The 15,760-nt window shown below is 37.8% G+C and overlaps 1 protein-coding gene across 2 annotated transcripts in view; it reads left to right on the top strand.

Annotated features, from left to right (window-relative positions):
* Rngtt (RNA guanylyltransferase and 5'-phosphatase) overlaps positions 1-15,760 on the top strand; it is a 280,349-nt gene that overhangs the window by 17,755 nt on the left and 246,834 nt on the right. For both annotated transcript variants that reach the window (XM_005377741.2, XM_005377740.2), the window contains exons 2-4: positions 2,511-2,620; positions 6,017-6,120; positions 6,211-6,299. In XM_005377741.2, coding sequence (XP_005377798.1) covers positions 2,511-2,620; positions 6,017-6,120; positions 6,211-6,299 — 303 coding nt within the window. The remainder of the gene's footprint in view (positions 1-2,510; positions 2,621-6,016; positions 6,121-6,210; positions 6,300-15,760) is intronic.

The following is a 15,760-nucleotide window of genomic DNA, read 5'->3' as shown; positions in this document are numbered from 1 at the left end:
CTGCGGCCATTCTCAGTGACCACAAGGTCCCGAGCTCCTCCGATGAGGAGAACAGTGGAGTTGGTATCAGGAAAGTCAGCCTGACAAGCTCCTCCAGGAGAACCAATAGCTCCCTAATAGTGCCTCTTCTTTTCTACTTCTCTCATTTTGTTGGCAACAGCTCTCAGGTGGACCTTCCACATTCAGCACCACACCGATTGAGTTCAGCTGAGTGTTACAGGTTGCCCACCAGTTGTCAATCCACTCCAGACACAGAGGTTCGAGAGGAGATACTCTTTTTTTTTTTTTAAATTGAGAGAGGGTCTCACTATGCAGTTCAGTTCAGTTCAGTTCAGGCTGGTCTTGAGCTCACTGTGTAACCCAGGCTGGCCTTAAACTTGTGGCGCTCCTCCTGTCTCAGTGCTGCCACCCTGCCCAGCCGAGAGGAGATACTCTTAAGATCCTGATTGTTCAAGTGGAGATGTTAAATAAGCATTTGATTATGTGGTTTGGAATTCAAAGAAGTTTGCATTGGAGATGTACATGTGGGAATCAGCATGAAGACAGTATTTAAAGATGTGGTAGTTGATCACTCAGTATTTAATGCTATTTTCTCTAATGCACAGCACAAATATATAAAATCATATATTTATTTCTTGAACATATTACAATGCATTGTGTACTAGGGGAGTTTTCTTGGGTAGCTTCTGATTGGTGACTTTCTAGGCTGTTTCCATCTTACGTTACTGTCCCGGTAAGCATGTGACCTCAGAGTTGTCATGGAGGAAGAAAGCAATGGGTGCTCTCCTAGGGGACTTTATGGCCTGCGTTAGTAGTGGTATAACTTCTTCCCATATAGTGCTGAGCAGAATCCAGCCGACTACAAGAGAAGCTGAGCAGTGTAGTCTTTTTATGTGCCCTGGAAGAAGAAAATAAATGGAATTTGCTTAACAGCATTTTTTTTCTGTAGCAGTGGATAAAATCTTGCAGGTAGAGAATAGTGAGAATAGAGGAGAAGGCCTAGAATGAAACCCCTAGAAGTCAGGCATTTGAAAGGGTAACGGGGAACAAAGCAATTGAGGAGGAATAACTAGAGGTTAAGGTTGGTGTCAGGAGGTTGGTAGACACTGGGGGAGTCTGGTGTCAGAGATGACAGAGTTGTTCGAGAAGGAAGGGCTTGTCAGATTGAGAAGTGGGGCTGATGCTAAGATACTAGGAAAAGTGGCAGTCACAGGGAAGGTGTTGGTGGCTGTGATGTATTTTCAGCGGGAGTGTGGAGTCAGAAGCCAGCTTGGAATAGGTTGCAGAGTTACTTGGTTGCAGGTCTCTTAGAGAGTTTGTTGGATTGCTGAGGGCATGGTTATATGCCTCTGAGGCCTGCCTAAGAGTAGTTCTGACTTTTTGGATGGAAATTTAGTGGACAGAAGTTTCAGTGGGCCCAGCAGGGATGATTAGAAGAGTTGTGAGAGTGGCCAGCTGACTGAGAGGAGCTGGGTTGGAACATGGAAGGTGGAGGATAGTCTTGCACTCGTCCATCTCGTGGTGTGGATGAGCCTTAATCATCTCAGCAGACGCTCCTCTGATGAAAACTTAATAATGCCCAAAGACCAGGTGCAGCTTTTTTTTTTTCTTTGAGACAGGGTCTCACTGGGTAATTCAGGCTGGCCTTGAACTCACTGTGTGGCCCAGGCTGAACTCGCTTAGTGATCCTCCTGCCTCAGCCTTCTGAGTGCTGGGATGGCAGGTGTGCACCGTAATGCCTGGCCACTGTGTTCATTTTACTAGAAGCCAGTGATGACAAAAGATGGTGTACAAAATAGTTTACTCCCCACCATACCACGGAGGGGGGAAAGTGAAAGGAGTGAGGGAAGAGAATTTTGATTGACTCTGGGCTATCTTGAATGGTTGCACAGAAGCTAAATTAGGTAGTTATGTTACAAAGAAGTAAAGTCATTAATTTTTTGCCCACATGTACACATAGGTGAATTCGAGGTGAGGAAGTAACTCTTTCTGTGTTTGCTAGGGTGGTCTTGAACTCCTGGAGCCAAGTGGCCCTCTTGTCTCAGCCCCCTGGATGTGCGTGCTGCCACTCCTGGCTTTTGGTCTTATATTGATTGCCAATTTCTAGAATTTATTATGATCTTAAAAGCTCCAAGGCGAGACTCTTACTTACTTAATTTTTTATTTTTTGTTGTACTGGGGATTAAACTTGGGGCCTTCATAATCAGCCACATCCCGAGTCCTGTTTATTTATTTATTTTTCATTTTACAGACAGGGTTTCAGTAAGTTGCTAAAATTACCCAATCTGAGTGGAACTTTTAATCTGTGTCGTGTCCCAGAGTGCTGGGATTATAAGTGTCCACCACGTTTTTTTAGGACCTTTAAAAAGTACCATTTACATTGAGAGTATTTCATGACAGCTGCATTTATAGATTGTGTCCATTTGTGATTTTGACAGTTGCTAACTACAGAGTTTTGGCCTGAAGTGTTTTCTTTAATAAACATTATTACTTGTTTTATTGTTGTTTAGGAAGGTTCTTACCTCTGAAGACAATGCTGGGACCAAGATATGATAGTCAAGTTGCTGAAGAGAATCGGTTCCATCCCAGTATGCTTTCCAATTACTTAAAGAGTTTAAAGGTAAGGGGGCTGGGGATTTAGCTCAGGGGCAAAGCGCCTGCCTGGCAAGCGCAAGGTTGTGGGTTCGGTTCCCGGTACCGGAGAAAAACCAAAAAAAAAAAAGAGTTTAAAGGTAAGAAGCAAAACTTTTTTTTTTGCTACTGATTTAATTTTGTTCTTCAAGTGGCTTTTATTTATTTATTTTTTTGGTACCGGGAATTGAACTCAGGACCTCTCACTTGCCAGGCAGGTGCTGTGCTACCAAGCTAATCAAGTGGCTTTTAGAAAGACTTTATTTTAAAGTAATTAATAGAGGAAGTTGCAAAACTTGCGTGTATAGTTGTAGGAATTCTTCCTCTAGTTTTTTTTTAGTGGTGGCATTTTATATAATTGTAGGATACTATCAGATACAGAAAACTGACATTGGTACAGTATTCTTAAATTGCAGAATTTAGTCTTTATATACATTTATCTGTACATGTTTAAATTTCTGGTGGTGGTTATAGAAATCCATCATAGAGGAACTCCCGCATATTACCTAATTATAAAAGAAAAATACCCATTTATTCTCTAAATCTTTGTGTCTGCAGTATCCCTTACCTGAAGAAATCGATAGAGGTAACACCAGGTATTGTAGAATTTGCGTCTAGTCTCAGCTACTGGGAAGACAGGCAGGATGATCAGTTTAGCCCAGGTGTTCAAGTGGGCAACATATTGATGCCCTGTAAAGTCTGTCAGTAGAACTCGTTGTAGGAGGCGGAAGTGTGTATTTTAGAAGGATGCTTGTTCGTGATGTGTGAAATTTAAATTTTTTTGCCATTTCTGCCCTGTAACAGTGGAGACTGATCATTATATAGACCAGTCTTCTTTAGGCAAGTCCAGAAAGTTCTCAATAAGTAGTGAGAGGAAGGGTGGTAGGGAGAGGGACGGGGACAGAGACGGAGAGAGACAGGCAGAGAGATACCATGATTTAAGAAGTACAGATTGTTGCTCTTGGTGTTCCTTCTGGAGTATGGTTGTCCTATGTGTGTCAGAATGTGGTAAAAGATTGGTGAAGTAACTGTTCCTTTGTTTGGGCTCAGAGCAGGCGTGAATTTTTAGTGAGACAGTTTTGCCAAGCTGTATGTGGTTCTAATTCTTAAAGGTATTTCGCACCACATGGCTCCATGGATACAAGCCAATGACTTTAGCATTTAACAGAAAAATAATGACTTCTGTTGTGACCTGGGAAGAAAAACTAAAAAACTGGCTGTGATCAGTTTATTGAGAGAGGAAATGAAGGCTCCAAATGAGATACACAAATATGGCCATGTGTCTTTTTTTTTTTTGTGGTATTGAGGACTGAACTCAGCACCTTTGGACTGAGCTATATCCCCAGTCCTTTTTATATTTTTTACTTTGAGACAGGATCTTGCTAAGTCACTACATTGTCCAGGCTGGGCTTGAACTTGTGATCCTTCTGCCTCAGCCTCCCTGATTACAGGTGTGCACCACCGTGCCTGGCTTGTATACTTATATTTATTGGTTATGATAGTAGTTCAGGCTGTGCTTGAATTTACTAGGTAGTCCAAGTTGGCTTCAAATTTGTAATTTTCCTCCCTCAGCCTCCTCAGTGCTAGGGTTATAGGTGTGTGCCACCACACTTGGCCCTTTATATGCTTTTTTACCCTCTACAATTGTTTTAAACTTTCAATTGCTTAAGATGTGATTTTATTCTAATGGCTTTTATTTTGTAATTTAAAAAATATACAATACATCCACTTGTCTCAGAATCCCACTTTTTTTTTCTTTAAATTTTAATTTAAATTTTTTGGTTTTTCTCTGGTACTGGGAATCGAACTCACAACCTTGTGCTTGCCAGGCAGGCACTGTGCTGCTGAGCTAAATCCCCAGCCCCAGAATCCCACTTTAAAAGCTGAGGTGGTGAACTCTCTCTTTTTTTGTCCTCTATAGGCCTGGTCTCAATGAAGACACCATTGGCTTTTCTGCCTTCCATTGCTCATGCCTCACTGTTTTGCTTGCAGTCTGTCTGGTCTCCTCTAGGTTCCTTATCTCTGTGTAGATAAGAGATAGGTCTGTCACTTTAGTGTGAGCTCTTGGAGCTGGGCATGGTGCTGCATGCCTGTAATCCCTGCTATTTAGGAAGCTGAGGCTGGAGGATCACACATTTGAAGATCATTTGGGCAACTTAGTGAGACTCTATCTCAAAAAAAATTAGGCTGTACTCTTACTTAAAGGAAATGTTATTTCTGTTGGTATTTTTAAAGCTCAGCCATCTCTGGGTATGCTTCTCTTTTCTTCCTTCCCACAAAGCTTCTGCACTGCTTAGTTCCTTTTGGTAGGACTTAGATATTTCTAATGCACATATAGATCTCATATGCTTTTTATTTTCACTGATAATGAAGTTGGTTTTTTTTCTTTTTTCTTTCTTTCTTTTTTTTAAAAAAATTATTACTGTGTGTTCTATGATATCCAGGAAGAGAAGAAGGAAATTGCTTTCTTACATACCCTACAAGTCTCTTTTTAACTTTGCTTTTTTTTTAATTTTATTTTTATTTTTTTGTCTTTTTGAGACAGGGTCTCACTATGCAGTTCAGGCTGGCCTTGAGCTCACTCTGTAGCCCAGGCTGATCTCCAACTTGCAATGATCCTCCTGCTTCAAGGCGTCCTGAGTGCTGGGATTGCAGGCATGCACCACCACGCCTGGCCTAGCTTTGCTTCTTTTTTTTTTTTTTTTTTTTCTTCGGTACCAGGAACCGAACTCACGACCTTGCGCTTGCCAGGCAGGCGCTTTGCCGCTGAGCTAAGTCCCCAGCCCCCTAGCTTTGCTTCTTTTAGAAGTGTGTGTGTTAGTTTTAGACTTCAGTGCATTTTCAGAAAAGAGGACTCTTTATCGGTAGAAAGATAGAAAGGGGAACATACACATATCCATTTGTGGTGTAAATGGCTTGTGTCACATTTATAGCGTGTGATACGGTGTGGTGTACTCAGTAAATATGAACAGAGTGGGGGTGGCTTTTTGGGGTGCTAGGGCGATGCATTCCTGCACTAGAGCTGTGTGCATTTCATACTGATGTGTCTGCTCTTGTCTCTCGTCTAATAAATCATAGGTGCAGAGCTAGATGCAAAAACAGTATGGTATGTTTTAGTTTTTGAGTAGCCTTATATTGAATGGAGTCTTTTGGTTATTCTTCTGTTCCTTTCTAGGCGTTATTTTATTGAGTACCAGATCGGTTCTGTTACCTCAAATAAGGCTTGAATAATGGTACTTCTTCTGCCAGTTGTTCAGTGGCAGAGTGAACGTGTTCTCTCTCCATGAGGGTGAATCAACCACAGTGTTGCAGTTTAATTAACTTGGTTTGGGATAAATTCAGCTACTAGTAAACTTGCTCTTTTTCTTTTTTTTTTTTTTTTAAGGTTAAAATGAGCTTGTTGGTAGACTTGACAAATACTTCAAGGTTCTATGACAGAAATGATATAGAAAAAGAAGGAATCAAATACATAAAACTTCAATGTAAAGGGTAAGTTATATGTTAATATAACTGAATTGAAACCTTTCATTGAAATTGGTAATCTTTTTATTAAAAAATTTTTTCCCTCTGTATTGCTAGACATGGTGAATGCCCTACAACTGAGAATACTGAGACATTCATTCGTCTCTGTGAGCGGTTTAATGAAAGAAACCCACCTGAACTTATAGGTACGATTGGCTTGAGCACTGTTGAACATTTTGTCATTTGGATTTCTGTTCTTTTTTGCAAGTGGGCCTATAGGGAATTTTTTTTCCTGTCTTAAATATTATCACCAAGTAAGAGAGTTTTGTGACTTAATATAGTAAAATGTTTTCATATTTTTTATGTTTTTTGAGATAAAGCCCTAATCATTCCTCTTTAGGTATACTGTTAGGCACCTTATCTTCTAAAAATTCTTTTATTTATTTTATTTATTTATTTATTGAAACAAAGTCTCACTAAGTAGTCCAGGCTGGCTTTGAATGTAAGATGCTCCTGCCTCAGCCCTTCTTAGTGCTGGGATTATAGGAGTGTGCCATAATGCCCGGCTTCAATCTTAATTACTAGATTTTTTTGTTAATAGTTCTCCATTTTATACATTGTGTATTCCCCTGAAACTTCCTTGTTGGTTTCAATATATTTCTGAGAGTGATCCATGTTGATGTGTGTAAACATAGTTCATTTTGTTGGTGTAGAAGTATTCTGACTTATGAATATACTACATTTTGTCTAATCTCCAATGGATACAAAGTTCTTTAGGCAAATATTTATTGATTGCTGTGCTGTGCCAGGCATGGGCTGGAACACATCAGTGAGAAAAAAATAAAACATGTCCCAGCTGCCAGGTGTGGTGGCACATGCCTATAATCCCAGCACTCAGGAGGCTAAAGCAGGAAGATCTTGTTTAAAGCTGGGCTGAGCTACATAGGGAGTTCAGGACCAGCCTAGACCACAGAGTGAGACTATATCTTAAAACCTTCTGAACAGAGTCTCTGTTTTTTATGTAGCTTGAATTCTAATGTGAACTGGGGTTGGAGGAATCACATAATGAATAATAAGTAACTTTGCTACAATGACAGTTGAGTTATTTTCCTTTTTGTGTTTTTGTTTTTGCCATTATAAAATTTCTGTTAGGAGTAGACAAGAATTTTCAAGGTTTGGTCTTTAATTCTTTGTTCTTCCTGCTATTTATGTTGGCATATGGTTTAAATTGAGGCTGTAGTTTATTTTTATTTTATTTTTTTACTTTAAAAAAAAGAAAAATAACAATAAAAACTGGTATAAAATTTCAAAGCAAGATTGTAGGAGAGTAACAGTGGTTAGTACATTGTGTACTGTTATCTTCAAATAGTTGCTCACATTATAAGGCATAGACCTGAAAAATGGATCAGACAATACAAACATAAACCTTTCTTTTCAATGGATTAATAGTAAGTAGTATTATATTTTGACCATCGTGTGTGTGTGTGTGTGTGTGTGTGTGTGTGTGTGTGTGTGTGTATTTATTTATTTTTCTTTCCTTTCCCCTTCCTTGGCTTCTCCTTTCCCCCATTCCAGGGTTTCTTTCCTTTTGAGCAGTTTCTTCCCATTTTACAATACCTGCTGTACTTTTTGGCTCTTATTTACTCTTTTGGCTTCTTATACTTGGGAGACAATACGATGTTTATACATGTGAGACTCATTTATTTCACATATGAGTATGGATTCAAGTTGCATTGAAATACAAATTAAGGGTAAATGTCTCACGTTTATTGTTCCCTGTAAATGTCTCAAGTTTATTGTTCTTTGTAGCTGAGTAATACTCCATTGTGTAAAAATACCAGATCTTTTTAATCCATTTCTCAGTTGATGTGCATTTGGGTTATTTCCAAAATTTATCTATGACAAATTGTGCTGCTGTAAACATGGGTACACATATATTACTGTGATATGATGTTTTTAATTCTTCTGGGAAGTTACCCAGAAGGGAATAGCTGGGTCAAGTGGGACCTCTGCTTTTGAAGAATCTCCACATGGATTTCCAAAGTGGTTGCACCAGTCTACACTCCCACCAACAGTGGAGAAGGGTTCCTTTTTCCTCACACATCCTCCAGCATTTGTTGTTGGTTGATTTCTTGATGATAGCCATTCTTTCTGGGGTGAGATGGAATCTGTGTTGTTTTAATTTACATCTCTCAAATGACCAATGTTGTTGAACATTTTTTCATATGTTTATTTACTATTTGTATTTCTTTATCTGAGAAGTGTGTTTATCTCAGATGCCTATTTTTAGTTTGGGTCTTTGAACTTGGCGGTCTGATTTTTTTCAATTTTTTGTATGTTCTAGATAGAAATTCTTTGTCTGAGGGACAGTTAGCTAAAATGTTTTCCCACTCTGGGTTGTCTTTTCATTTTGTTGGTGTTTTCTTTTGATATACAAAAGCTTTCTAATGAGATGAGATCCCAGTTGTTGATTCTTTGAAGTGTGCAGTTTGGGTTTTGTTCATGAAGTCTCTGCTTACCCTTATCTTCAAGATTTCTACCTACTTTCTTTTTGAGTAGATTTGGTATTTCTGTTTTAATAGACTTTAGTTTAGTACATGGTGATAGACATGGGTCTAGTTTTAGTCTTTGGCATGCAGAGAGCCAGTTTTTCCAGCACCATTTGTTAAAGAGGCTATCTTTCTTCCGGTGAACATGTTTGGCCCCTTTGTCAAAGATAAGGTGGCTGAGTGTATTTATAGTTGTGTCAGTATCTTCTAATCTGTTCCATTGGTCCTCAGGTCTCTTTTTTTTGCCAGTACCATGCTGATTTTATCACAATAGTTTTGCAGTATAATTTCAAGTCTGGGATTGTGATGCCCCGAGTTGCCTTTGTTTCCCAGGATTGCCTTTGCAATTCTAGGTCTCTTCTGCTTCCAGATGAGTTTTAAGAATATTTTCTGTAGATCTGTGAGGTATGTTAATGGTATTTTGTTCAGGATTGCATTAAATCTGTATAACAGTTTTGGGAGTATGGCCATTTTCACTGTGTTGGTTCTTCCTGTCCATGAGCAAGGAATATCTTTCCATTTTCTGATAGCCTCTTCAATCCCCTTTTTCAGAATATTGTAATTTTCAATATATAGATCCTTCGTTAGATTGATTCCTAAGTATTTCATTGTTTCGGATGCTATTGTGAAGGGTGTGGTTTCTTTAATGTCTTTTTCATTTAGTTTGTCATTTGTGTACAAGAATGCCATTGGTTTTTGAGTATTGACTTTGTATCCAGCCACACAACTGAATTTGATTATTAACCCTAGGAGTCTTTTGGTGGAGCTTTTGGGGTCTTCTATGTGGAGCATCATGTCATCTATGAATAATGATAGTTTAACTTCCGCCTTTCCTGCCCTTGTTCTCTTTATTTCTCTGGCTTGTCTAATTGCCCTGGCTAATGTTTCCAGAACTGTGTTGAATAGGAGTGGTGGTAACGGACATCCTGGTCTTGTTCCTGATTTTAGAGTGAGAGCTTTCAGTTTTTGTCCATTTAGTATGATGCTGGCTGTTGGTTTGTCACAGGTGGCTTTTATCAGATTGAGATAAAGACGGTCTGTTCCCATCTTCTGTAAGGTTTTTATCATGAATGAGTGCTGGACTTTATAAAAAGTTTTCTCTATATCTGTTGGGATGATCATGTGATTTTATCTTTGGCTCTGTTGAACTGGTGTATTAATTACATTTATTGATTTGCGTATGTTGAACCATTCCTACATTCCTGGGAAAATCCCACCTGGTCATGTTGTGTAATCTTCTTGATGATTTGCTGCATTCTGTTTGTTAGTATTTTATTGAGGATTTTTGCATCTGTGTTCATTGCATCTGTGTTCATTAGTATTTTATTGAGGATTTTTGCATCTGTGTTCATTAGGGAGATTGGTCTGTAGCTCTCTTTTTTGGTTGGGTCTTTCTCTGGTTTTGATATCAGGGTAGTACTTGCCTCCAGGAATAGGTTAGGGAATATTGCTTCTCTTTCAATTTCATTAAAGAGTTTGAAGAGTATTGGCATTAAATCTTTTCTGAATTTCTTGTAGAATTCAGCAGTGAATCCATCAGGGCCTGCGCTTTTCTTTGTTGGTAAGTTTTTAATTACCTTTTCACGCTCATTAACTGATACTGGGTTATTGAGAATTTTTATATCTTCTTGATTCAGCTTTGGTAATTCATATATATCTAGGAATCTGTCCATTTCCTCTGTGCTTTCTATCCTATGAGAATAAAGATTTTCAGAGTCGGTATTGATGATCTAAATTTTCGCAGGATCTGTAGTGATTTCACCCTTCTCATTCCTCAATGCATGAATATGAGTTTTTCCTTTCCTTTTTTTGATAAGGTTGGCTAAGAGTTTATCAGTTTTATTTATTCTTTATAAGAATCAACTCTTCAATTCATTAATTCTTTGTGTTGTTTTCTTGATCTCCATTGTGTTAATTTCTGTTCTGATGTTTATAATTTCCTCCCTTGTATGGGCTTTGAATTTGTCTTGCTTTTCTTTTTGTAGCAGTTTGAAGTATAACATTAGGTTGTCTATTTGTGCTTTTTCTGTTTGCCTGATGTGAGAATTCACCACTATAAATTTCCCTCTTAAGACTGCTTTCATTGTGTCCCCTAAGTTCTGGTATGTTGTATCTGGATTCTCGTTTAGTTGTAGATATTGTTTAATTTCTTCCTTTTATTTCATCTGTGACCCATTGGTTGTTTAGGAGGGTGTTATTTAATGTCCATTTGTCTATGGAGTTTTGAGGCTGTAGTTTAAATGTTTTCTATATAACCAGTCATTTGTTTTAGCATGTTTTGATTCATTCTCTCCTGATGGCTAAATGAGATATAAACTGCCTTTGTCCGAAAATTCCTCCAGTTCGTTTGTCTTTTAATTTTTAAATTTTTCCCCATTCAGAGAGTCACTGAAAAACTGTTAGTAAGAAAGTTCACAGGACATACTTGACACCAGGTGTGTATGAAAACATCAGCAAATTTGCTACGAATAAAGAATAACTACGTAGAAACTGTGTTTGGAGAACAATCTCATTAACCTTAGTATTGGCTCACATCTTTGCCCGTTACCTGTCTGCTAGTCTCTGTATAAGCGATTTCATGCACTTGTCTCATTTTGTTCTTATAACATCCCTGTTAGGTAGTATTGTTGTTGCCCCATTTTATAATAAGAAATTGAGGCATGGATAGGATAAGTGACTTGCTCAGTGTTGCACAGCTGGTAAGGGTTAGAGTTTAGATTAGGTCCTACGCTATCTCAGTTGAGAAATCATTTTTTAAACTGACAAAAGTACAAAACACCAAGGAATAAAGTTAATAAAAACAGTAAGTGGTCTTTATGATATGAACATGTTTAATGTTAAAGACTTAAAAAATGGAGAGACATTACTGGTGTCCACATCAATTTCAAATTTTTGATGTAATTCTTAGAACAATTTTGACAGTATTGTGGCAGAATGAGTATAAGTTAATTTGTATTTATAAAATTCATTTGCATACATTAAGTCAATAAATATGAATTGAGAACAGAAAAAATTTGGCAAATTAAACAACCAAGATTATGGGCGTGAAAAATTTGAACAACGAAAACAATGAGGACTTTTCTTACGAGTTATGAGAACATGTAAGTGAGCAGTAGAAGCCAAAATAGTAATTTCCTGATGATAAAGGGGTTGTTTTTCAAAGCAGAAGGGAAAAGTTATGATTATTCAGCAAATAATGTTCAGCATTTGACCAGTCATTTAATAAATACATTTTGAATGGATTAAATATTTAAAAAATAAAGTCAGTTTTTGGAGAGGGTAAGGAGGAATGAACCTGGGGCCTTCACATTTGGCTACATCCCTGTCCTCTCCCCCTTACCTCCTTCAAAAAGTTTTTGAGATGGTCTCACTAAATTGCTAGCTTGCCCAGGCAGAGCTTGAACTTGTGATCCTCCTGCCTCAGCCTTCCAGAATGATGGAATTACAAATGTGTGCCATCATTCCCAGCTATTTTTAAAATTTTAGAGTAAGAAAAAATATGCCATGAATATCACTGAAAGCAGAACACATAAACAGCCATTTTTTTAGTTGGCCTCCTGGACTGTCTAAGTCAGAGGATACTTGTGATGTGCTTTCTAGGCCTTTATCCTGGACCTACATAATTAAAATCCTTGAGTATGAAGCCCAGGAATCTAGATTTTTAAGATAAAGGTCTCAAGTGATTTTTGTGCACCCTTAATTTTGAGAACTGCTGTTAAAACTTGAAATGTGGCTATTAATAATTGTAGTAACAGCTACTATTTTTTTTTTTTTTTTTTTTTTGGTCTTTTTTGCAATAGGGTCTCGCTATGCAGTTTAGGCTGGCCTTGAGCTCACTTTGTAGCCCAGGCTGGCCCTCGACTCACAATGATCCTTCTTCCTCAGCCTCCTGAGTGCTGGAATTACAGGTGTGTGCCACCACGTCCAGCTTAATTTCTGTATTCTTAAACACAATAATACTAAGGCAAAAATATACTTGACACATTGGGAAAAATACTTGAAGCATATATGACAGATCAAAGTCACTATGCTTATATGCAAACATACCTTATAAACTAACAGGTAACAGAGGCCTTCATAGAAAAAGAAAGAAAACAATGAGAAAGCAATTTATAGGAGGAATACAACTAACCAAGAGACATGAAAAAGTTCAGCCTTACTTGTTAGTAAGAGATGCAATTAAAAATATATGTCATTAGCCCTTCTCCCCATAAAACTGGTAAAGATATAAAAAATTAAAATTCCATCATGGTGAAGGATGAAATGGGTACACTTATGTCATTGTGCTACTTGGTATAGCTGCTCTGGAGGAACCCTTTGCTGGTATTCCCCACTCTGCAGAGACTGAATCTAGGACCTTGCCACAGAGCTACATCCCCAGTGGTTTAGTGTTTAATTTTGAGGCAGGGTCTCTATGGGTTGCTAAGCTGCTGAAATTCTGTGCCTGAACTTTCAGTCTCAGCTTCCCAGAGTGCTAGGAGTACAGCAGGCCTGAAAATTCTGGTCTGCCTTAACATTTGAATTGTTTTTAGTTTCAGAGAAGGAATTTTCACCAGTTTTGCATACGTTCTTGGAGAAGTATACTTGTGACCAATAATAAACATTTATGATTTGGCAAAATTTAAATTCATTGTTTATTTTCAGAGCTGGCTTGGGTTAAAAAAGTCATCTTTAAACTAGCTGATGTAATTGTTAATCCATCAGTTTCAGTTGACAGTTGATTGAACCATCAATTGATAATGAACTGCCAGGAACTGTTCTTTTTAGAAAGAACTATAGCTTTATATCCCTTATCTGAAAGACCTTGGGGCTTTTTTTGTTTTTTATTTTTCCTCTCCTGGGGATTGAACTAAGGGCCTTCTCACTGAGCTATATCCCCAGCTATTTAAAAATTTTTTACCTTACCATAGCATAGCTAAGTTGTCTAGACCGGGCTTGAATTTCAGTCCTCTTGCCTCAGACTTCCAGAATGTTACCTTGCCTAGCTTTTTAATTTTTATTTATTTATTTATTGGTTGTTGTTCTTATGTATTCTAGGCTGCCCTGGAGCTTTCTATGTAGCCCAGGCTGATTCCAGACTTAACAGTCCTCCTGCTACCTCGGCCTCCTGAGTGCTGGATGTAGGGTTCAGAGTTAGTTTTCTTACTGGGATCTAACAGTGTCACACGTTGCATTTTATTACATCTCTAGATTCCGATTTTTTTTTTCTCTTTAATGACTTCAGTTGGTTGGAGAACCAAGTCGTTATCCTGTGAAATATCCACATTTTGGGTTTGTTTGATGTTTTACTGTGGTATTGGATGTTTTCTCAGAGTTTGGAATAATGTAATGTCTTGCAGCTGGCAGCAGGTCTAAGTACCTGAAATTCATTTATGTTTCATATGTGCCTAGCTCAAAGGTAATTTTAAACAGTTACGCGTGTGAAATGCATTTTCCACTTGCAATGTCATATCTGTATTGTAGATATTTTTGTTTGGGAGCATGTGGGAGTTTTAGATTAGGGATATTCACCTGTTACTTATTCCTTTATGTATTGTGTGTCCTGTGAATTGGTAATTAAATCCAACGACATAATTATATTCAATGTTAGGGTCTTAGATCTGAAGAATTCATAACTGACCCTGAGTACTTTATTTCACACCTCAGTAGGAGGCACAGAGTAGCTGGTTGTCCTACTTGTACTAAAGAGGCTGAGTGGCGGCAGCTTGTTTCCTGTGTCAGAAAGTTGTCCCTCACCTAATGACTGTGGTGTCCATTATTTCAGGAATTGTTGCAAAATGTCAGTTTCTCAGATCCCCTTGTTTGTTTTGGTCTTAGCTGGAATTCTCCTTTAGTAAAGAACTGTTGGTTTTCCACAGTTAGTTATCCTGCAGTGCATTTTGTACTGGAAAATCAAGTTAAATATGAATCTCTCCTTTTATTTTTCAATTTCCAGAATAGTGTATTACTATCTTAGCAATCTCCAGTGGTGTCAGATTGATTTTATTTGGAGTATTCACGAGCTTACAAATTTTTGTATGGTTGATGTATTTAAATCCCTTGTACTTAATATTTATTCTGATGTTCATATTGCTCTCCTCTAGGCCAATGGGAGCTCCTTTAAGTTTGTTTTGCTATCATCCCATCTTTGATGGTTCCCTTGGTTTTTGGCAAAAGATCTTTTCTAGACTTAGTATCAGTTTTCCAAGGAGCCTGGTTGCTTTTAGTGGCAAAAGAGTATAATCTGGATGTTAGAGAGCACCCTATAATTAAACATATTAACATTTCTGCAGTTAGACATGAATATTAATTCTAACTAAGTGGCAGAAGCAGACTGTCACGTTGTTGAGGTCCTGTTTTGACTTCAAATGATTTGTCAAACTTTATTTTTCTTCAGAATTTTTTGTTTTTCGACACAAGGGTCTCAGTTTGTAGTGCAGGCTGGCTTTGAATTCACTGTGTAGCCCATGTTGCCCTCAAACTTGTGGCAGTCCTCCTTCCTCAGCCTCCTGAGTGATGGGATTATAGGGGTGCACCATTGTGCCTGGCTTCAGAATTTTTAAACTTATAATTTCAAATAAGAGACTTTGGGCTAATGTATAGTTATTTGCATGTGCAGAAGTAAATTGTTCATTTTCTCTTTGTTTTTTTTTTGGAGATAGGTTCTTGCTATGTAGCTGAGGCCAGCCTTGAACTTGTGATCCTTTGCCTCAGCCTCCTGAGTGCTGATATTACTGGCATGTGCCGCCAAACCCGGTAGAACTATTTTGAGAGTAAGAATTCTATGGACTGGAAAAATTTGAAAATCAGGTTTTGCAATAGAAGTGAAATAACTGATTTCTTGGTAAAGAGTACACAGTGTAACAGATACATAGCTTAACTATTGCTAATTATTATTGATGTTATAAGTACACGTGATAGATTTATGAATGTATATTTTCACAAGCAGCACATGCATTTTGTAAAAAACTTTAATTAAATTAAATAAAAATTTAATATCTGACACATAATAGGTTCTTAATAATTGCTAGTTTCTTTTTTTATCCATATAATTTTTGTTGCTCAGTGAAGATCAGGGTATCACAGCTTCTATTGGTACTCTTTTTTTCATTTCTTTTTTTTTTTTTTTTTGTCTTTTT

Source organism: Chinchilla lanigera, unplaced genomic scaffold (genome assembly GCF_000276665.1).
Source record: "Chinchilla lanigera isolate Chin_1 unplaced genomic scaffold, ChiLan1.0 scaffold00010, whole genome shotgun sequence".
In the NCBI taxonomy this organism is placed as follows: Eukaryota; Metazoa; Chordata; class Mammalia; order Rodentia; family Chinchillidae; genus Chinchilla; species Chinchilla lanigera.
This window is presented reverse-complemented; position numbering and strand designations above follow the sequence as displayed.